The sequence below is a fragment of the Neolamprologus brichardi genome, chromosome 22, assembly GCF_056152115.1.
Source record: "Neolamprologus brichardi isolate AB-2024 chromosome 22, ASM5615211v1, whole genome shotgun sequence".
Taxonomy (NCBI): Eukaryota; Metazoa; Chordata; class Actinopteri; order Cichliformes; family Cichlidae; genus Neolamprologus; species Neolamprologus brichardi.
The window spans coordinates 30,733,960-30,757,500 of NC_142124.1; the positions used below are offsets into that span (position 1 = coordinate 30,733,960).

At 40.8% G+C, this 23,541-nt stretch overlaps 1 protein-coding gene across 2 annotated transcripts in view; it reads left to right on the forward strand.

Annotated features, from left to right (window-relative positions):
* The window catches only part of adcy2b (adenylate cyclase 2b (brain)), a 76,981-nt gene that overhangs the window by 53,191 nt on the left and 249 nt on the right, over nt 1–23,541 (forward strand). Inside the window, exons 16-25 of one of the 2 annotated variants that reach the window (XM_087834556.1) lie at nt 3,014–3,154; nt 10,864–10,983; nt 11,334–11,518; nt 16,207–16,291; nt 18,244–18,402; nt 20,733–20,879; nt 21,124–21,231; nt 22,460–22,574; nt 22,674–22,798; nt 22,874–23,541. The exon at nt 22,874–23,541 is cut by the window's right edge and continues 249 nt beyond it. In XM_087834556.1, the coding sequence (XP_087690682.1) occupies nt 3,014–3,154; nt 10,864–10,983; nt 11,334–11,518; nt 16,207–16,291; nt 18,244–18,402; nt 20,733–20,879; nt 21,124–21,231; nt 22,460–22,574; nt 22,674–22,798; nt 22,874–23,026 (1,338 nt within the window). In that variant the 3' untranslated portion in view covers nt 23,027–23,541. The remainder of the gene's footprint in view (nt 1–3,013; nt 3,155–10,863; nt 10,984–11,333; nt 11,519–16,206; nt 16,292–18,243; nt 18,403–20,732; nt 20,880–21,123; nt 21,232–22,459; nt 22,575–22,673; nt 22,799–22,873) is intronic. The other variant, XM_087834557.1, reaches the window with a different exon arrangement.

Here is a 23,541-nt window from a genome sequence, read left to right on the forward strand (position 1 = left end):
TGGAACAGGCTGGTGTCCAGTCGGCCTCTAATTTACACACATCTGTTCCAAAACTGCCACAGTTTGAAATGCACCAACCCAGAAGGTGATAGTGTTAGAACCGCATGAATGAGTACGTGTGAAGGCAACACTGGCCTCAGTGAAGGATCTGGCAAAGGGAGCCCTTATCAGAGGAATCATAACACATCTCCAGATAAGGTCTGTCTCTCTCCCCCATTCCCAACTGTTTGTGGTAGATGTGTGCGTCTGCCTGAGCCTGCTTGTGCCAGAGGTTTCTTATTGTTTAAAGGGAGTTTTTCTTTCCGCTGTCGCCAAGTTCTTGCTCTTGGGTTTGTCTGATTGTTGGGATTTCTCTGTATTATTGTAATGTCTTTACCAGACAGTATTATGCACCTTGAGGTGACCGTTGTTGTGATATGGTGCTGTACAGATAGAACTGAATTGACCAGTAAGTTCTGACTATAAAATCAAATCCCATGTTTGGATCTATTGCTGTTTATCAGTTACAGTGGGGCAAAAAAGTATTTAGTCAGCCACCGATTGTGCAAGTTCCCCCACTTAAAATGATGACAGAGGTCAGTAATTTGCACCAGAGGTACACTTCAACTGTGAGAGACAGAATGTGAAAAAAAAATCCATGAATTCACATGGTAGGATTTGTAAAGAATTTATTCGTAAATCAGGGTGGAAAATAAGTATTTGGTCACCTCAAACAAGGAAAATCCCTGGCTCTCACAGACCTGTAACGTCTTCTGTAAGAAGCTTTTCTGTCCCCCACTCGTTACCTGTATGAATGGCACCTGTTTGACCTCATCATCTGTATAAAAGACACCTGTCCACAGCCTCAACCAGTCAGACTCCAAACTCCACCATGGCCAAGACCAAAGAGCTTTCGAAGGACACCAGGAAAAGAATTGTAGACCTGCACCAGACTGGGAAGAGTGAATCTACAATAGGCAAGCAGCTTGGTGTGAAAAAATCAACTGTGGGAGCAATCATCAGAAAATGGAAGACATACAAGACCACTGATAATCTCCCTCGATCTGGGGCTCCACGCAAGATCTCATCCCGTGGGGTCAAAATGATCATGAGAACGGTGAGCAAAGATCCCAGAACCACACGGGGGGACCTGGTGAATGACCTGCAGAGAGCTGGGACCAAAGTAACAAAGGTCACCATCAGTAACACACTACAACGGCAGGGAATCAAATCCCGCAGTGCCAGATGTGTTCTGCTGCTGAAGCCAGTGCATGTCCAGGCCCGTCTGAAGTTTGCCAGAGAGCACATGGATGATACAGCAGAGGATTGGGAGAATGTCATGTGGTCAGATGAAACCAAAGTAGAACTTTTTGGTATAAACTCAACTCGTCGTGTTTGGAGGAAGAAGAATACTGAGTTGCATCCCAAGAACACCATACCTACTGTGAAGCATGGGGGTGGAAACATCATGCTATGGGGCTGTTTTTCTGCCAAAGGGACAGGACGACTGATCCGTGTTAAGGACAGAATGAATGGGGCCAAGTATCGTGAGATTTTGAGCCAAAACCTCCTTCCATCAGTGAGAACTTTGAAGATGAAACGAGGCTGGGTCTTCCAACATGACAATGATCCAAAACACACCGCCCGGGCAACAAAGGAATGGCTCCGTAAGAAGCATTTGAAAGTCCTGGAGTGGCCTAGCCAGTCTCCAGACCTCAACCCCATAGAAAATCTGTGGCGGGAGTTGAAAGTCCGTGTTGCTCGGCGACAGCCCCAAAACATCACTGCTCTTGAGAAGATCTGCATGGAGGAATGGGCCAAAATACCAGCTACTGTGTGTGCAAACCTGGTAAAGACCTATAGTAAACGTTTGACCTCTGTTATTGCCAACAAAGGTTATGTTACAAAGTATTGAGTTGTATTTTTGTTATTGACCAAATACTTATTTTCCACCCTGATTTACGAATAAATTCTTTACAAATCCTACCATGTGAATTCATGGATTTTTTTTTCACATTCTGTCTCTCACAGTTGAAGTGTACCTCTGGTGCAAATTACTGACCTCTGTCATCATTTTAAGTGGGGAAACTTGCACAATCGGTGGCTGACTAAATACTTTTTTGCCCCACTGTAGCTCAGGTCACTGGTAAAACTCATTATTAATACCATTTAGTTGTTTTTTGCATGCATTAAGATATCTGTGAGTCTTTCCTCCTATTTACTTGTCTCATAATATATTTACATTGTATATTACCATACAGTATTACTGTACTCTACTGCAGCGGTGCCCAACCCCTGGGCCTTGGACCAGTACCGGTCCGTGAGTCATTTGGTACCGGGCCGCGATAGTTGAGGCTTGGCTGTGAAATTTATGGTTTTCAGGGTTTCATCGTGATTTTTTATTGTTTTTATCGTTAACTCGATTTCCAGTGTGTTATGAATAAATCTTTTTTTTTTTTTTTTGGGTACCGGTACTGGTTTTATTTTGTTGTATTTATTCGCGACACCTTAAAGACCGGTCCTTGAAAATACTGTTGGACATAAACCGGTCCGTGGTGCAAAAAAGGTTGGGGACCGCTGCTCTACTGTATATTACATTCAACCACATATGCAAATTTAATACACTGCTCAGCCTTCTAAGTAAAAGAGAGTCCAAAGATGGTCCTGCTGCCAGCATTACCTTCTTATTAACAACAGATGGATGTGTAGCATGCATCTTTTCCAGTTCAGAGATCTTTCTGTTTTCTTTGAATTCCGCACACTAATTATTCCTATATCACAAGACACCACATGGGAATGAATGACCTTCTTGAACTTGTGCATGTAATTGCTGTAGCTATATCTTTATGCCTTAGGAATCATCTGCCCTGGACTGTATATAAATAAGATAAATGTGATGTTTTAAATATACTGTTTTCCAGCTTACAGTATCATTTTTAATTAATCCCCAGAGGAAAGCAGTGTTTCTCTTTAGCACTCCCACTCCCTGTTTCCTCACCTTCAAGTCATTCCCTCTGTTTCTTTGTATCCACAGCAGGGAAGGAAGGGGTCCTTCTGCTCTCTTACATGGTTTCCGACTTCTTCTCGCATCATCGTCACCAATAACCCCTGGCTGCGATTGGTCCTCACCATGACGACCACTGCTCTCGTGCTGGTCATGGCTGTCTTTAACATGGTGAGAAGCCAGTTTTAAATGTTGTGAATGTGGTTTGACTGCTGCAGTAGCACGGTGGATATTTCTGATGATTTATATGATTTGGTTTGAACAGACGGCACCAATACTGGCTTAAACTTTAACATTTTTTTTATAATGCTGTTTATTCTCACAATTGGTTACATTGATAAAGTGTACAAATCAGTGAGCAGCAAATGGAAGCAGACACATCCATCAGTGGGAAATGGATAGTGTATATATGTGTGTTTGTGTGTGCGTTGTTTATGTGCAAGACTGACAAGAGATGCAAGGAGTCCACTGCTGCTACAATCTTCCTCCTCACCCTCCGGTCAGCGGTTCAGACAGAGCAGTGAACTCTCAGCTCTCGGTACACTGTACAAGGTGAAGATATAATCCATAACCTGCTGTGTTCTGCAAAGCAGAGCTTGTTGTAGCGTTGTGACTTAACCGGGGACTGAGACGATGACAGTCATGAGGCTTTACTTGCCCCAACTAATAAAAATCAGTATATACCTTTTAGAAGATAGAATAAATAAAATAAAAAATATTTCTGTTCAATACATACAGTCTCTCTCTCTCTCTCTCAACCATCCCAGAGCATGCAAGGCTTTTCATGACTTTCCATTTCTCCAGATCAAAAGAATGCATAGATAATTGCTAAGTTAAATTCAGCATCAACTTAACTGCCAACTGTGAGCGCTTCCGATCGCCTCCGTGTTCATTATTTGCTCTTGTATTTTTCTTTATCTACAATCGATATCAGTATTTTACACTTTGGCAATTTGGCGAATTTTCAAAAAATAGAAAAGAAAAAAAAGGCATTTCATTAGAGGAAAATAACAGGCAAAAAGAAAAACATAGCTTATAACGATGATTAATGCCAAATGTTACATGAAATCGGTATTATGTACACAAAGTTTTTGTCATCTCGTTCATATTTCAGCATCCTTGTGACAAAAGAAGAAATCATCTCCGTTACTAAAATAGTTTCTTTAGGTTCCCCCGTGGAGCCAACAGACGAAGTGCAAGACAACATGCTGCCCCCTCCCTCAAGTTACTGCCTCAGCCCCTGTCGAGCATTTCTTTGTTTTTTTAGGCAGCAGCCACTTATTTATCACAGAAATGTGACGCAGCACAAACAAAAACAACAAAACAAAAACAGGCAAAGACGAAGAACGGGAATCTCACAAGTCAAGGAAAATACCGGTGACTTCAACTCAGCCTCCTAGTAGATGTACCTAGTTTGAAACTCCTATGTCGCCTCATTCTCAAGTTATCGCATTTACAAGATTTTCTGAAAACTTGACCTCTGACCTTGAGGTCAGAACATTTTTTTGTTGTTTTTTGTGCACTGCAGACTATGTCAAGTTGAAATAAATCAGTGCTGCAGACAGAACAGCAGAAAAACAGTTGCCACGGGGTTGCAATCAAACCTTCTTAATAGTAACAATAATTTTAACCACTTGCTACAACTGAAGTTTACCAGTGTGTGTTTTTATAAATGAAGCTTTTGGGGAACATTGAATTTTCTTCAGTAATCCAGATACAAGTCTTGTCTCAAAATCAAAGGTCAGAAAAATGTTGTTACACCTTAAAAGGCAAGTAGATCAATGGAAGTTTAAAACTTATAAGTGGGAGAAACAGGAATATTTCTCTAAGAGCAATCAGAGGTTTTGAAATGATGACTTAGAAAAGGTTAATGTCCTTCCTGTGGAAAGGTGTTTTAAGGAAACTGGTAAACCTGATCATGTGGTCGACATAATGGATTCTATGAATACTCAGATTGTTTCGAAGAGGGAAATGGTGCCACAGAGCATAAACTGAACCTTAATGGTCATTCCTGAAAGACAATCGTGCGTAACATAAACATAAGCCAACCCAAAGTCATCCCCCACCAAGGTCTTCAAGGTCAACTTAATGATTTAGTGGTTGAAAATTGAACAATTGATCAACGTATCTAAAGTATCTTATAATATGGTATCTTAAATATCATGTCACATTTGATCACTAACCTCTCCTTCAAGGTCAATAGATTGATCCAAAGGTCAGAGTGATAATAATACGATACAGAGCTATTTAAAACGATGTTTCTTACTGCCATCGTTTGTATTGACAACATATAGGGAATGTGAATATGTGGGGATTCTAAATATCACATTACTTTGAACCTTTGACCTCGTCTTCAAGGTCAAATAAGGCCAAACTTTGATAAAATGCCTTTAATTTTTAAAACTCTTCTGCCTTTGTTTGTGTTGGCAACATTTAGGATACGATACTCATTTATGGGAATTATTACATTGAAGTAATGCATTAAAGTCTGCATCCAAATATCATGTCACATTTGACCTCTGACCTCACTTTTACATGTCACACCAGCCATTCTTTCAAGTTGACCCAAAAATGTGTTTTTACTGCACTACAAATGTCTTAAAATGTGCTTAGAAAGGACAACGAAAACAAAATGAGTATGTACAAAAGGCAGCAGTTCCCTTAAAAGTAAATACTGCCCAGAGCGTGGCTGAGGTTGGCACTCTCTGAGGTTTCCTTCCAAGGAGCAAGACTTTATTGTAAATCTTTGACATTTTTCTTTGAACACTGGATGCTTTTTCACTCCCTTTCAGTCCAGTCCTTGTATGTCCACATGTTTTCCCTGTCTTATTGTTAGGTCTCCGTCTGTGTTAGGTGTTCTCATGTTTGGTCATTTCCTGTGTTATTTTGGTACTCTCTGTCTCATGTGGCTGTTCAGTTTTCTTTCCCCGAGTCTTGTTTCCCCCGTTTGTCTGCACCTGTGTGTTCCCTACAGCTGCCTCTAGTTCCCATTATTCCCTACTGTGTGTGCATACCAGCCCAATCAGGCCTTTCTCTTTTATCAGTAAATCTCTTTACCCGCAGGGTGTGTCCAGTCTGCCTTAGATCCTGTTATTTACACTTGTAATATTTTCAGTCACTTTTAGTTTGGTTTTCCCTTCTTAAGCATTTTCAGTTAGTTCTGTTCCTGCTCTCCTTTCTTCCCCCAAATTTGTTACCCTTTCCTTTTAGACTGTTTCAGCTGCCATTCAATAAAGGTATGCTTTAATTTCCATCTCACCTGCCTATTCAGGGTCCTGATCCACAACTCATGTCAATAAGCTTGTTAGACTTGTCTAAACTATAACCTGTATTTCAATAACAGAGAGATCACTTGGAAGAATTTGACATGATGTATTGAGATAGAAATTAATGTATTTAGTAATTACACTCCAGAACAGAATCCCAACGGTGATAGGATTTAGGACAGGACGTCCCAGAGTCTAGACCAGGGGTCAGCAACCTTTAACACCCAAAGAGCCACTTGGACCCGGTTTCCACGCAAAAGAAAACACTGGGAGCCGCAAATACTTTTTGAAATCTAAAATGAAGATAACACTGTATATTGTTTGTTTGTTTTTTACTTTTATGCTTTGTGTGAACAACTAAAGTAAGTAAGTAAAGTTTATTTATTAAGCGCTTTTCACAGACAGGCAGTCACAAAGCGCTGTATATAAATATTAAAATAAACAATACAATCAATAGACATTATACACAATGTAAAAGATCAAATGTAAATAATGTAAAGAATATAAAATACGTAGATCAACAAAAGGCTTGTTTGAACAGAAAAGTTTTTAACTGCTTTTTAAAAGAATCCACAAAGCAACTAAGGTGTGTTGCTTATGAAATCCATGAAGTGCTACAGAGAAAATTACATTTTATTTATGTAATCAACACATTTTGAAATATAACAAAAGGAAAGACACCCAGCTGAACTAAAATGATCCAGCAAACAAAAACTGTTGTGAGACGCCACCCTTATATCGCCTTTGGGCTGTTGGAGCCTTGACCTGACTTTTAAAAAGTAATTGGAAAAAAAAGCACTATGCTGCTGAAAAAGGAAAAATAGATATTTGCAAAATTCTGCCTAAATATGTATTTTACCTGGTTAATGTGTGTGGCGGGGCGTGGGCTGCAGCGCCGCTGGGAGGCGGACGCACCTGAGCGGCACCTGCAATCACGCCTCGCCGCCTTAAAGTCTGTGCTCTCTCTGCTGTTGTGTTGTCGGGCTGTGAGCTGAAAGCAACCGTGTGTGAAAAGTGGTCAGTAAAGAGATGCTGAAAAGCATGTTCATGCAAACATCGTCGGGTCTGCCGTGATATGTTTACAATAAGACTTATGGCGCACGAACCTCTGCGCACAGCGTCTGCAAATCGGGGCTTTCATCTTTACGCAGGACTGTAAGCTGTCGTCTGTGAGGCGTGAGCGGTGTTTGTTTTAACATAGTTCATGGTGGAGAACAGCTGCTGACATAATGTGGATCCAAAGATCCATAACTGGTCTACCTGGGGTCGAAAGTCTCGATAAATGCACGGCGTTTCAGCGGGTACACCGGCTTCCGCGAGTGAATTTATTTTCCCAAACCACCGGGAGCCGCACTATAAGGACAAAAGAGCCGCATGCAGCTCAAGAGCCGCAGGTTGCCGACCCCTGGTCTAGACGCTAGTGGTGGTGAAGAAAGTCTAAGAGAAAGAAAGTCTGAACACAAAGTGGAGGCCGATAGGCTCAAAGTCGGCAGGCGAGAAGATGATTGGAATAGAGTAATGATGTCATTATTTAGTATAGTAGTAATAGAATAATAGTATATAATAATAGTAGTAATAGAGTAATGATGTCATTATTTAGATTGACAGCGTGGGAACGCGGTACATAATGTCAACAGAAAAGCAGCCGAAGCCAATGAAAGCAGGCAGATGACTGATCACAGATCTTCCTTATTGAACTTATGCATAAGCTTCATTTCTATGTATGTCTGCACATGTCTCAATAAATTTTCCTAACAAAACATTAAGAAACTGGGGTTTCGCAAGACTTTTTCACATCACTGTACACAAACATTAAAATGTGAGTACACAAATATATATACACGTGAGCCTTTCACACTGTTACGATGGCCCAAAACAACCCACACAGGAGTAATGCACAAAGAAATAAAAATAACATAAAACAAAGTCTGTGAAGAATAGCTTTTTCTCCCCCAAATTACACCTGAAACCTTCAACTCCTGGCAGCTAAATGTCATGTAGCTGCAGGCAATATGAGTAATTAGAGAGCAAGAGTACAGTTCCCGTGGCACACACAAAAAACTTGCTGTTTTATATCACTGGTGCACACTTTCTGCAAAAAAAGGGACCGTCATTAAAATCTGGGTTTGTACTGTTCCACACAAAACTGGACTATTTCAGGAATTTCCCTTTAGTTAGTGCATTCAGCTGCTGTTCCTTTGAAAATTGTAGAAGAAATACACAAGATCAAAAATACACATTCATTATTTACTGTTTCTATTCTATTTTTACCCACTTGATTACACCACAGCAGCTGTGGAGGTCAATTCTACCACTGCTGAGGTTTTTCTCCCAAAAGCGATGGTTGTATTTTTTTAGCGTTGTGGTTTTCCATACAATATGTTGTCCAGATCAAGCATGAGACTCCCTGCTTATGGTGACTAAATGGGGGATTTCTTTCAAATGTTAAATAGACACGCTGTCAGTGTGAACAGCATCATTTGGCATGCAGCAGGAAACAGCCGTGAAATGTGTCACAGAATATGCGCATTACACATGTTTGTTATACAATAACGATAAAGGTGAAATCTTTAAAGAATTTTGCTGCCAAAGTGTAAAAGAATATTTCAAATGCTTTAAATGTTTCTCTTAGAATGACTTCTGTTAAATGATGGAAACAGGAAATTCACTCCCAAGGCTACAATGTTTCACTGAATTAGAGATTAACTCTTGGAACTGATCCAGATTCACGCCTATAACAAAGAATGGAGATGTTTCAGAATGTGATGCTCATACATCAGATATGTTCACATTTACTTATGAAACTGGAGGCTTTGCCTTTATTTTCTAAAGGAACTGTCATAAACTAATAGATAGTCTTATTTTTGTGCATCTCGACCAGTGTTGGTCAAGTTACTTGAAAAAAGTAATCAGTAACTAATTACTGATTACTTACCCAAAAAAGTAATCCCGTTACTTTACTGATTATTTATTTTTAAAAGTAATTAATTACTTAGTTACTTTTTAAAAACACGATTTACAACCTGAATAGGTGATAAAGTGATAGATCTTTCAGCCCAATTCTACTTTTTCTACATAATCCATCATACAAAATGTAATCAAATGGAAAAGTCTCTTTTTAAAACTTGTTTTATTAGTTTTAATCTTTTAACTTTATGCATCAAGCAAAAATTTAATTATATGCAACATTCTCTGACTGGAATAAATTTGTTTAATATTTAAACCTATTTTCTGCACATTCCAGCACATAATTTTTTTTGTGTGTTTACACTCAGTCTTTCAAATAGATGCAAGTAAAGCACAGCAGAAAATAAATAAAGTCAAAGACTCAGCGGTCCTTTTGCTCTATTTTCACCTGTAAAGCAGGAGTTGGGTAGGCGGAGGTTTACCCTGGTGCAGGTGTGCCGCAGCGGTCAGTGGAAGAATCCGCGAGTTTCTCTGTGAGTTTCCCATTACGTTGTAGCTACTCGGTGCTTGCTCGGAAGTTTAGGGGTTTTTTCGCTGTAAAAAGAAGTTTTCTTCACAACGGACACTAATGTTTTTGTCACTTTTTATGGAATCAAACACAAAGTAAGGTCAGTACTTCCACGCTTTAAACGCTGCACGCTCATACTCTCTCTGCACTCGATATATGATCCATTGTTGATCTGCACACAGCTGTTGTCACGAACGTCGCACTCGCTTACGTCACTGTCATGAGACATTCTCGCAAAAAAAATCACGGTTTTAGTAACGCAGTAACGCAGCGTTCCTACGGGAAAGTAACGGTAATCCAATTACCATTTTTGCAATAGTAATCCCTTACTTTACTCGTTACTTGAAAAAAGTAATCGGATTACAGTAACGCGTTACAAGTAACGCATTACTGCCCATCTCTGATCTTGACTCGTGCATGATGTTGAGGTATGCAGGTGTCATACCATAGCAAAGTATTACACAGATCTTTGGTTAAAAATGTAGCTTACTTCAAGTTACTGTAATCTAATCCATTTCTACTCATAATCAGGTTTGTGGGCTTGGTTCTATTTCTCATGATAAGAGAGTTTCTGTAAAAATGAATAGCTTCAAATTGCAATCGAAGTTGTTATCCAGTAGCTCTTTGGGAATCACCTTTTTCGTGATAAAATGCTATTTTATTCCTGTCAAAATGTGTGTAACCTTTGGCATTGCCATATTCATAGATTCAGCTAAAGTAATGGGAACAAATTATGTGTTTTTGTGACAGGCTGCTAAAAACATAGTGCCTAAAGATACTAATTAAATTGGTTCTTTGCTCAGTTGTCTGTTATGTGTCGAGAAAATAGAGCTTCATTTCTTGAGTTTGGCACCGTTTTATGCTTGAGTGAGTCACTGGTCAGTGTTAAGTGCTCAAACACATCCCTCTGAAAATGGTCTGGCACCGGACTGGAGTGAAAAAGCAGCCAGTGACCAAAGAAAACCTTGGAAAGAGCTTTAGAAAGGCTACTGACAGAAAATAATTTAGAAACAAATTGATGTATTTGTTGATTGATATTTTTATATGGATTTCTATTGACATTGACACTGAAGAAATGTCAACGCCTGTCATGTTTTACTTTCTGTGTATTCTGCTTGGATCTCTTTTGGTTTTGTTAGTTTTTCGTGGAGGATCCTGGAGGACCTGTGGATGACATCCTGCCAACTGTGAATCTAACCAATAACAGCCAGCTGGACTACATGGTGGACAACACAGGCAAAAACAAGTTTTACCTGCCAGTAAGTACAGCAGTGAGAGGTCAGCAACATGACCTGCAGAGAAAGTACTGCGGCCATCTAAAATGACATCTAAACAAGCAAAATGAGACATCTGTGTCTCTGTGTTGTGTTCGTGTCCAGCTCTGTATCTTTTCTTGGACTCTAGCAGAACAGGTGAGCCTTGGTGCAGCCCCTCAGTTCATTGTCGATCAGAAACGAGCTGTTTTAGCTGTGCTCCCTTTAAGGCAGCATTTGGGGCCTCACAGAACTAAAAGTATCCCACATTTTTATCAAAGTATGCAGTAAGTCACACACCACAGCACATGCCATATTGGGTCATCTGTTGTTGATGTTCCTTTACTCTCTTTCAGTACTTTATCTACTGCTGTATACTGGGCTTGGTGTCATGCTCCGTGTTCTTGAGGATCAACTACGAGCTGAAGATGGTGGTGATGCTGGTCGCCGTGGTAATCTACAACATCATCATCCTGCAGACACATGCAACTCTACTGGATGGATTTAACAAAGCCTTATACCGCACAGATAAACCAGACAGGTACATGCATGCACTCGTTCTCCCTTCTTCCTCCACACATCCTTTCTGCTTCATTATTTAGGAAATGATTAAATCATTCTTAGGCCAACTTTAGGTTAATATTATCTGTTTGAAACCCTCCGTCACGCTGACCCTGCAGCCTGCTCACATTAGTAGAAAAGAGCTTATTAAAATGACTAATGAGACTGGACCACGGGGGAAGACTGATGCTGAGGCAGCGATATCCCATGTGACTGTCGATCAAGTGTAACCCCTGGAGATGGGGATGATGAATGGCAGCAGTTTGTGTTGATGGAGCTCAATTCACTTTTGACTGACAGCTAGAGTCTCACTGCTGACAAAATCCCATTATGCAAAAAGTTTCCAGGGCACCTAGAGAGACTGCGGAAAGAAAAACTTTTTTTCTCAAGCTCATATTTCTCCTTTTGTTTGTCTTCTTCACTTCGGCTTTTATTAGCATGAAGACAATACTGCTTTTGCCAGAGCACGGAGGCAAGTAAATAAGAATAGCAATGAAGTGGAAAAACAAAAAAGAAACAGACCAGGGCTGACAAATAATAATTTCCACTTTAGTATCTTGAAGGAGAACTTTAGGTGTACTGGCTGTGTTATAACAGGCACAGGATTACATATCCACAGTCTGTTGAGCTATAAGCTACAGCGACTAATCATTGAAGTAAGTTGATAAATTTATAGTTGAGGTATTAAAAATATAGAGGAGTGGGTGCAGGCTTTCTGGTGTTTTTAAATACAGTGGCCAGGAAGGATATCTCCCTTCTGACCAAATAGATTTTAATTATATGACTACACACCAGCCACAGTATGCTAGGAGAAGAGAGGGGAGGAGAAGGGAAGTTTTAGGCCTTGGCGTGCTGTGGAGGCACATTTCAATTCATGCCTGCCCTTTTAAACTGCAGACATGAAATATTATACCTATATTTTATCATCAGAGAAAGGGTCCCCTTTACCAAAAAAGGGAAAATGTAAAAGAAAGAGACAAGCAGTATTGATAAAATGTCATCTTGTTCCTAACCTCAAGCCTGACCTCCTGAACCAAAGTCAAGGCTCTAACATGAACATTTGTATAAATATGCTCATTTATTCCCCAAATTGTCACAGTTACCTATTGTCAACAGATTAGACATCCATGCATCCTTCTATCCATCCATTCTCTGCTGCTTATCCTCGTCAGGGTCGCAGGAGGGTGGAGCCTATCCCAGCTGTTTTAGGGCGAGAGACAGATTAGATATGTGACCCTCATATCTCTGGACAGTTGACGATGAGCTGGCTAGACAGCAAAAGCTGCTTTTCAGATAAGATTTTGCCAACTAATGTTAGACTTGAAAGTCCCTTAAATCAGCGGTCCCCAACCCCTGGGCCTCGGACCGGTACCGGTCCGTGAGTCGTTTGGTACCGGGCTGCGAGAGTTGAGGCCCAGGTGTGAAATGTATAGTTTTCAGGGTTTTTATCGGTTTTCAGCGTTGTTTTGTTATCGTTTTTATTGTTTACTCTGTTTTCCTTGGTCTTTTCACGTGTGTTATGAATAAATTTTCTTTTTTCTGTACCGGTACTAGTTTTATTTTGTTGTCTTTATCCACGACACCTTAAAGGCCGGTCCATGAAAATATTGTCGGTCCATGGCGCAAAAAAGGTTGGGGACCGCTGCCTTAAATCACCCTTTCCCTCTGATAAACTGTCTGATTACATTCTTACATCATATGAGAGTTTATTCACGAAGCATCAGAGTCCAACAGTGTCCCACAGACTTATTTAAGTTAAATGTAAGTTAATGCTGGCTAGATCAGTGCCTAACAGCAGCTAAGAGAGGGTAACAGCAGCTAACAAAAGCAAAAACAGCAGTAGTTATGAATAGAAAAGATCGGGATAGCCTCAACAACTCAGTCAAAAGTGAGCTTCACTGACTCATCAACTCGTTCGTTTCAGAGTCCCTTCACAAAGTTTTACAGCTTCCTCCAGAATATAAAAAGTGGATGTTTCTCACCCAACACTGACAGCTGAGGTAAACAGCTGACTCAATAGGGAGAAACTTAGAGGTCAAGAGTCACTTTGCTGTCTGAGTACACTTACTACAGATGAACCACAGCCAGGGTCTTTGAGTTAACTCAGGGGTCCAAATATAAAACACTGCATAATGTTTAATTGACCTCATCTGTTTTCTGGACCCCATAGCCATGACTGCTATGGGTTTCAGTCTAACCATGTTTTTTCTCTCTTTTGGCTAACTAACATGTGTTTGTCCTTTAGCATCTACCATTACTAGGATTATGAACTTAAATTAGGAGGGGCAGTAAAAACAGAATTAGGCTGACCACAATCTACTGGTGAAATTTTACACAAGGTTCAAATGGGATAATAAGGGAAGTTTTCAAATGAATAGATACAAAAGAGAAGAATCTAGCAGTGCTTGTTCATAGTTATGCCAATTTATAAAAACTGTGGACACTGATTTTTTGTTTGATTAATTGTTTCCCAAATTCTTTTCTGTTTCTTCAAAACTAGACAGTCTTAAAAAAAATAAAACTCAATCGAATTACTGTTTCTTAACTAAAAAAAAGCTTATCAACTCAAGTAATATCAAGTATTCTAGGGACAAAGGTAAGACCATCTTACTGACAGCTGAAGCTTAGCCCAAACTGAGTGATGCAGGACAATTATCTTAAGACAAGCAGCAAAAAGAAAAGAATCACAGTGCTGCGATGGCCCAATCAGTCCAGACCTCAACCTGACTGAAGTAGTAAGTAGTAAGATCTTAAGAGGGCTGTGCATAAACGAATGGCTGCAGATTTTAATGAAATGAAGCAACACTGTAAAAAAGAGTGGACTAAAATCCCTCCACATCGATGCGAGAGAAGCCGTACAGCAAACAGTTACAAAGAAAAGGCCAAACCTAGCAGTCAGTCAGTCAGTCCTCTCTCAGACATACAGTCCTTGACAGCATCTGAATGTGTCAGCTTCGTGACTTAAGCACCCTGTGCACTTTCCTGTGAAAGATCTGCAAATGTCTGATCAGCTTTTATTATTTCCAGTAAGATTTGCACATTCATCTAACAACTAGGCAGCTGCAGCAGCACCTTAGCACCCAGCGACACACAAACACACTCACTTTGCCACTTTACTTAGTGACAATAGCAGAGAAAACTACACGCTGAAAAGTGTGGTTACACGTAACTAGAGCTGATGCTGAGAATACTCATTTCCACAAGTGCGACAAGTGTTTTCTCTCTCTCTGTCTCTGCTGTTGGTACGTTTGAATGAAGCTGTGAGGAACATTAACATACAGATGCATGTTGTATCATAGACACAGATGAAGCAATGTCACAAACCCTGTGTCTAGGCCAATATTGCCAAAGGTATTCACTCACCACCCATCTAAATCACTTCTATGGCCACAATTCTATTAAATCAAGAATAAAAAATGCTGTGAAAGAATGTGTTGCCAGTGTGGTACATTGATAAGATGCCACCTAAGCAGTCGTGAAATTTCCGCACTACTAAGTATTCCACAGTCAACTGTTAGTGGGATTATAACAAAGTGGAAGTGAGTGGGAACAGCAGCAACTCAGCTATGAAGTGATATGCCACGTAAAATCAGATTCGGGTCAATAGATGCTGAGGTGCATAGTCCAGAGAAGTCCCCAACTTCCTGCAGAGCCAATTGCTACAGACCTCCAAATGGGCCTTCAGATTTGATCAAGAACAGTGCATAGAGAGTTTCAAGGAATAGGCTTCCATGGCCAAGCAGCTGCATCCAAGCCTTACATCTCCAAGTGCAATGCAAAGTGTCAGATGCAGTGGTGTAAAGCACACTGCCACGGGGCTCTAGAGCAGTAAAGACATGTTCTCCAGATTGACGAATCACACTTCTTCATCTGGATATCCAGTGGGTTTGGCGATTGCCAGGAAAACAGCATAAAGCGTAAAGTTTGCTGGAAAAGGGATTATGGTGGGGGTTTGTTTTTCAGGAGTTGGATTGGGACCTTTAGTTCTATGAAAGAAACTCTTGAAACGCTGGCCGCTTCCTGTTACAACACAACAGGGATGAGCGAGTTTGTTGTGGATGTACTTGACCGGCCTGCACAGAGCCCTGACCTCAACCTGACAGAACATCTTTGGGTAGAATTAGAGCAGAGTCTATGAGCCAGGACCAAGGTCCAATATCAGCGTCCGACCTCACAAATGCACTTCAGGAAGTGGTCAAAAAATCCCATAAACGCAATCCTAAACCTTTAGGAAAGCATTCCGAAAAGAGTGGAAGCCATTATAGCTACAAGGGTGGGCTGACATCATCTTAAACTATGAATGAAGAATGGGATGTCATTCAAGTTCATATGAAGGCAGATAACTTAATACATTTGGCAATATACTGTTTATGTATATATGTTAAAACTTATTTATTTATGGCCTTAGTTTAAAAGGGGCTCAGTGATTTCTAAAATAACAGTCGGTATCCATACTTTTACCAAATGTTACTGAAGCAGGAGGAAAAACTGCATTTTATGGGCTTTCATGTGGATTCATGCACAAACCAGTAGCTGTTTCCAGCAGTAGGATGGAGTGTATGTGTGATGGAATCAACGTAAACCACAGTTTGTGTGTGAGAGCATTAAGCTTTTGAATTTTCAGAATAAAATGCTGAATGTTGTTATAACATTTTCCTCTCCTTACAGACCGGGAGTCCTGAAGGATCTAAAGACCATGGGTTCTGTATCTCTGTTCATCTTCTTCATTACACTACTGGTCTTAGCCAGGCAGGTGAGCAGCTTCCTCAAAGTGGTCTCGTGTAATTTTTTCCCTTTGAACGCCACGATTCTTTTCAGGTCATTCAGCACAATCGCAGAATCGGCGACTGACTCCGTGGAGCAGAGATGTTTTTGGCAGATTTAGCCCCGGTCGATCTGGAACGACTTTTATGACTTTGTAGAAATTATTCTGGAACAGATGAAAGACAGTTAAACAGTGTTGGAGGACTTGGCTCATTATAAAGAAAGATCAAAATATCTTTGGAGCATTAGATCTGCCAGTTTGGCCCACTGCCTCCATCTCCTCTGTGCCCACCATCCTCACTTCATAAGACCCAAACTCATCTGACACACATTGGGTGTTTGTGTTTTATCTTTTTTTTTTGTGAGGTATACCATCCATCATCTCTGACCTCAAAGCTGATGTTCGGGACAGAAGGACAGCCACAAGAGCTTTAGTACCCAAACTGGGGCTCCTCTGAGAGGCACAGTTGGTCCAAACTAGCTCCCTGTGTTGTTCTCATTCTGGGTCACTCTCAGCAGAAAAGAGGGGGGACTTTGTTATGGAAACACAACTTTGCTGAGTGAAACTCTTTGTCACGTACAGATCATGAGGTAATTGGGTTTATTTTTTTCTAACAATGCTTTTGGGTTATTGAGAAATATCATTTCTAAAACAGGTCAAAAGGTCTTTCGAGTGGTATTGCCCACATTTTCCACTGGAGTTGGCTGTGTATGCTTTAGGCTGCTATTAAGAAATTTGCCTTACAAATTCTTCATCTTTAGCTCTAATGAGGCTTTTCCCAGGCATTTAGTCAAAGAGAGTGGAAAGCAGGTTACCGTAAACAAGGCAGCTGTAATTCATCCCTGAAGAACAGCTGCGCAATGGAGCAAAACTCATTTATAGACTTTTTAGCTGGTTTCTAAACAGCATCTGATATGAGCTCTACTTCTTTCGGCCTACTTTTTCAACCTAAAAGAGGTACTGGAATTTATTGTGCCACAAAACTGTACATACTCATACCGTGCATAGGCACATATATACATGCACACGCACAAGTGGTTCAGACTTGCTGTCCTCAGAGGGCAAGAAGCTCCTCCGTATTTGCATTTCAGCCTCAGCCTATCAACTATAGCGCAAGATCTCAGCGCAGAGCTGTATAGGCCCTCACTGTTAGTCTTCTAAATTGGCACCATACTTTAATCTCAGGGGAAACTTATTCAGTGCACACATACATCATCCAGACTGCGAACCACACACATGAAGTACATCTCGAAGGACACTGAAAATGCTCCCACGCACACGCAAACACACACCATAGGGGGCCAGCCCACAAGAAGCCTGCAGCGTTCACATACATGAGAGCATAATGATGGCGCGTTCAGGGGATGCTACCTGATGCACACACACATACTCCTGGGATGTTTTGACCTCCCTATATGAATCTTCCTGACATATTTAGATGGTTCAAAACTACCTCAAGCATGAATAAGCAAACAGCAGAAAAAACAAAAAAAGCAGTGGCTATCTTTTATGCAAAACAGCCCTGTCTGTTCTCGATTTCCTTGAGCCATCATAGCGGAGCTTCACGCATTGTTTCATTGTTGTGTTATTGGAACTTTAATTTTCTATGAATACCAAGCATGCCCTTTAGTTTCAGTCGGTTAGGTTACTCGAGATAGCCTATGAAGTTTCCGTTCAGTGGCGATGATTAGAATGGGATACGCTGAGAAATGCTCCCATATCATGGACGAATACATGGAAGATGTTTTTACAGCATCCTGTCTGTGATTAGATTTGTGTTATAAAAAATGAACATTTACATTTAACTCTAATTTAAAATTCGCTTTCTTCTCTGTGTATTAGTTGGTTTTTTTCCCCTGTTTTTGGTTCAAGTTTCTACTGAGAGAGCGCTGGGTGTGAATGACGCTGGTGTCTCTTTACTCTGTGTCCTCCTGTAACAGAATGAATATTACTGTAGGTTAGACTTCCTGTGGAGGGATAAGTTCAAGAGGGAGTGTGAGGAGATCGAAACCATGGAGAACCTCAACCGGGTTCTGCTGGAGAACGTCCTACCAGCTCACGTGGCCGAACACTTCCTGGGACGAAACTGGAAAAATGAGGTAGAGTGTTGTATTGTTATGCATTCCTGTTCAAGTGTACCCATTGTTAGCACTAGTACTATAGAAGTAAAGCCTTCCGCGGTTTTTTAGCAGATTTATGGACATTTAAATACAATAACCTGCAGTGAACCTAAAATTAGGATACACATCACTGTGTGCTGAGACTGGACTGAGTTATGACTCAATAAATGAGAATGAGCTTTAATGCACCCATCTTTTCACCTCGGGTAACATCCCTGCGTCATTTGTTTTCCCTTTTCAACTTTCCCGAACCTTTTTTCAGGAAGTGAAAGGCTTTAATCAAAAAAAAAAAAAGAAAAGAGTAAAGAATAGCACATTGTGAGTTATGTTCTGAAATCAGCAGTTTCCCCAGGAAATTACTCAGTTGGGCCAAAAAACACTGGCTTCCCAGAAATACTAAGTACTGAAATGAGATTTAGTACTTAGAAAAGAACCTGTTTCCCACTGTTTTAAATCTTCTTGCTTAATATAGTTGTTTTTATTACATATATATTATGCAGAAAAATACAAAATATCAAACTAATTGTGTAAAGGGGTAGTTCAAGTCGGCCACAAAGCCGAGCTCAGCCGTTATCCCAGAAGATACGTTGATCCTGATGTCAGCCCCATCACCATAGATACAGCTGATACTCTTCTAAAGACCCAATGAGCAAATTTCACATAGGCCCCCGTCACACAGGCCTAGAGACCAGTCAGTGACTGTTTGGGAAACACTTGTTGCTAGGGAAAACTAAGTATTGCCCAGTCGGTTGGTGGGTAGTTGTGGAAAGTTTCTGGCTGTCGCTATGTGAAACTGGCCACGGCTAATATATGAAAATGGGAACCGTTCACCTAAACCTTGCAGCAGTAAGATGCAACTTTTACTCTGAAGGTGAACATTCCTAGTTCCCATTTTGCATTCCACTTTTTTAAGTTTCAGTAGTTTTTTTTGCAAACAAGTTGGCATCTTCCACACAAGCTATAGGTGACCATGGCAATCTGCTGGCAACAGAAGTCATCGCAAGGAGGTTTTCAGTGCAGCACTACATTGTGACCGATTTCAATCTGTGACAGCCAGCAACCACTTGCCAACTGGTCAGCAAGGTTATATTTTCTCCCAGCAACCAGTGGTTGGTCTCTAATCCTCTGTGAATGAGGTCTACGCTGTCATAGTCTTCCCACCAATGCTGTGCACCTGCAAGCCACTTTGCAAACCACCTCCACCTGATTACCCACCTTCACCTGGGACAAACATAAAGCAGAGATGTGTTTCTGTTAGGGGAGTTAACTTGTGGAATAGTTATGACCGTGATTTAAAAAGGTGGAGTTCATTTTTCTTGTTTAAAAACAAGTTTAAAAATAAAAAAAATATATTAGAAAAATATATAAATCAAGAATGAAAAGAGGAAAACTAATAATACTGAAACTCTTGGTTGTTTTGCTTTGATGTAGTTACTTATCTAAGGTGGAAAGTTTTTGTTTGTTTGTTTGTTTGTTTTTTGCTTTGCTTTGTTTTAAGCTTTGCTTCGAGCCCTGTGTACAGGAGCTGCATGCTAAATGATCTTTTGTTAAAGCGTAATAAGCAAATGCTTCAGCCAATACCTTTTGATTAGCCTTGTCTCGTGCTTTCTTGCTTTGTGGTAATCTTTATTCTGTATTTGAGATATTTGAATGCTAATCAATAAATCAAAAAAATATCAAAAATAAAATAAAATTACCTCCTAATGCTATATTTGACTTAATTAGGGTCGTATCTGTCGTCACTAATGTTTCCTCTGTTTCGTGGTTGGCATCTTCATGATAATCTGCTAGAATAGCACACACCACCAAGCATAAATCAGTGCAGATGCAAATAATCTTCTTTTCACTATCGTGGTACTGACTGAAAAATACATGATAAAAACTGCATATTTTATATGTGCTGTTAACACATATCCTTTATAATGATATTCCTTATCTGTCACATATTGTTCAAATCATTTTCTTTCCCAGTGGAGTTTAATAAACTCATTCCCTTTTGATTTCTGTTATTTCACTCTTTCCACAGACGCTGTATTAGACGTGGCCTACTTGCTTAACATACTTTCCGTTCCCGTGCTTCACCTCAGTTGCTCTGCTCTTACTTCTGTCTGTCTTGTAATGAACGCTGTTACTATTTTGCTCCTGCAAACACCCAGAGTCCCCCCGCAGACATGATTAAAGCTTCTTCGTATTTATTTAAAGAGTCGGTGTCATTGTTCAGCACAAGCTATTCAGCTCATAGATTTCCTTCACCTGTGCCAGATCAATACAACCCATAGAGCCGTTATCTTCTTCTCGCTCGTTACCAGGACCTTTATCATCAGTCGTACGAGTCGGTGTGTGTGATGTTCGCCTCCATCCCAGACTTCAAAGAGTTTTATACTGAGTCTGATGTCAATAAGGAGGGACTGGAGTGTCTCCGTCTTCTCAACGAGATCATAGCAGACTTTGATGAGGTAAACTCCTCTCATATTGATAATCCTGGCTGTCTCAGTCACAATGGAAAAAGGACAAATGAAAAAGAAAAAAATAACCTTCCCCTGCTGCTTTTTTTTTTTTGAGAAGCAATCACACTTGGTTATTATGCTCTAAAGTAGCAGGGAAAGCAGAAGAAAATGCCAGCGTTTGGCAGAAAGCCACCGCTATTTCCTGCTCCTCGTAGATGTAATATAATGGGCTCTTTTCCTCCTGCGCCCGCAGCTGCTGTCCAAGCCAAAATTCAGCGGAGTGGAGAAGATTAAGACCATCGGTTCTACCTACATGGCTGCGACTGGACTCAACGTGACGCCAGGACCAGAGTGTGCACAGGCAAGTCTGCATTCACAAAGAGCCACACAGTGTTTACTGCTGCTCCAGACAATCTGCATATCATTCAAGCACCAGTGATTCATTACTGCACTTTGAATACATCAGTGTAAGCAAATTAGATCATCGTTCAGAAATGTGGCAGCACTGTGCTTTGTTTAAAAGGAAAAAAAAAACTTCCTGATTGGTGGAAATGTGCTTAATTGACATTTGCAAAGCCCCCACCAGCCACCCAAACCCCCAGTCACTGTTGCTGCACCTGCATCTTCTAGCAGAGCACATAATGTAGTCTGCAGGGATAAGAGCGCTCTGCACTCAGAATCCTTGGTAATTTTTATAACAATGCGTAGCTGATTTCACACAGGGGCAGACAGAAGCAGGCGTCTCTTTGATGGCTGATTTGCTGGACTGCTGCAGGCTGATTGTATCAGCCGTTGCCAACTTTGTCACTTTTTAATGTTTCCAGCTCGCTGATTTCAGATAAAGAAGCATGTAAAGCTAAAAAAAAACACACACTTGATTGCACAATACTGTACATGACATCAGTAAATAACATGGGGGGATTAGCTTTGTTTTGAATCAAGTGTTTTTGTTCCAGTATTTTAAATGAAAATGGAATGAGAGCAATTTAGATCAGTCACAGCCCTGGCTGTTCATTTGTTCTGTGTAGAGAACCAGGATTTATCTTCTTTAAACGCTTTGCCTTACATCTGGGCATGAAAAGGTTTTGAGGATTTTAGCATTAACTCATTAAGCAGCAAGTTGGGGAAACTAGCTTACTCCTAACCCCTTTTTGTGGTGTTACTTAGACAAGAATTCCCCAGATACTAGGGATGTGCGTAGTTATTAAATTAAACAATTAAATTAAAAGCCTTAACCCTTGCGAGGCAGAAATATTACTCAGTTAAGCTATGCGACAACAAATAAGGGGAACATCTTGTAAGAGCATTGAGATTTGGAAGTATTTTCATGTAGGAAATGCTGGCTAGGTGTAATAAACTATAAATTTAACATTTTATTATGGCCCAACCGTAACCGTGTCATTATACAAGCAAATCCAGCCACGGCTTGGCAACCTGTTTCTGTTGCTATGCAGCTGTGCTGCTGTAAACTTCATCTCCAAAGCGTTTACTGCCCAGTGTAAAACCAAGCTACTATCACTTTAAAAACATAAACAGTCACAATCTCGCACTAGTATCCCCTGTGACTGTTTTCTCTTCGATACCCTCAGGAACACGACAGACAGTACATGCACATTGGCACAATGGTGGAGTTTGCATTTGCTCTCGTTGGGAAGCTGGATGTCATCAACAAGCACTCTTTTAATGACTTCAGACTGCGGATCGGTGAGAGCTCTTCCTCGTAGCATGAACACGGCACAGATTTCACTTTACATAAAGGTGTGAAATCGTTCTGAAACGTTAACTGCTTTGTCTATTTGTAAGGCATCAACCACGGGCCAGTGATTGCAGGAGTAATTGGGGCCCAGAAGCCTCAGTATGACATCTGGGGAAACAGTGTGAATGTGGCCAGTAGGATGGAAACCACTGGGTTGCTGGGAAAAATACAGGTGGGATGTCTTCCAAAGCACTCTTGTATTTCTTTGAATTATTATTTTTTAATCACATCTCGTCCTTCTGTGCAGGTAACAGAGGAGACACGTGAAATCTTAACAAAATTAGGGTACATGTGTTCGTGTCGCGGCATCATCAATGTGAAGGGTAAAGGAGAGCTGAAGACCTACTTTGTTCACACAGAGATGACCAGATCTCTGTCACAAGGGACCGTGATGCCTTGAGCACGCCACGCTAACCGAACAAATAGACTTGACGACACAATTGCGCACACAAAGTGGCCGTAGAAGTGATTTGTCATTCTCTGTTAAGTAAAACCCATTACCAGAAGCCAGCAGCACGACGGATAGATGATTGTAAAGAACCACTTTTGTCCTTAGCAGCACAGTGTAAGCTGGAGCCAAGGTGCACCGCCGCAGTCCTTCAAGGCTGCACTTAAGATGGTTTTTACATCTCAAGTGTAACAAGGACTTCACTCTGAGGGGTCACTTGACTGTCTAAAGGAGTGCCTGACTCAAAGGGAGGTTTGCTAAATTAGTGCAGCTCTCAAGGACCGCAGTCACCCGTCTGTACAATAGTAGCGGTGTGGAGCTAATTACCCATGCCAGTGTTGCTGTGCTTCAGAGCCTTACACTCGAGCAAACTGAGCCGCCTGCCGAGCTGTGGTTTTTTGTTTTTTCCCTATCTACGCTTGGTTGGCAATGTGAGCCGGTTTGTTCCATTTTATTGCAAATGGATG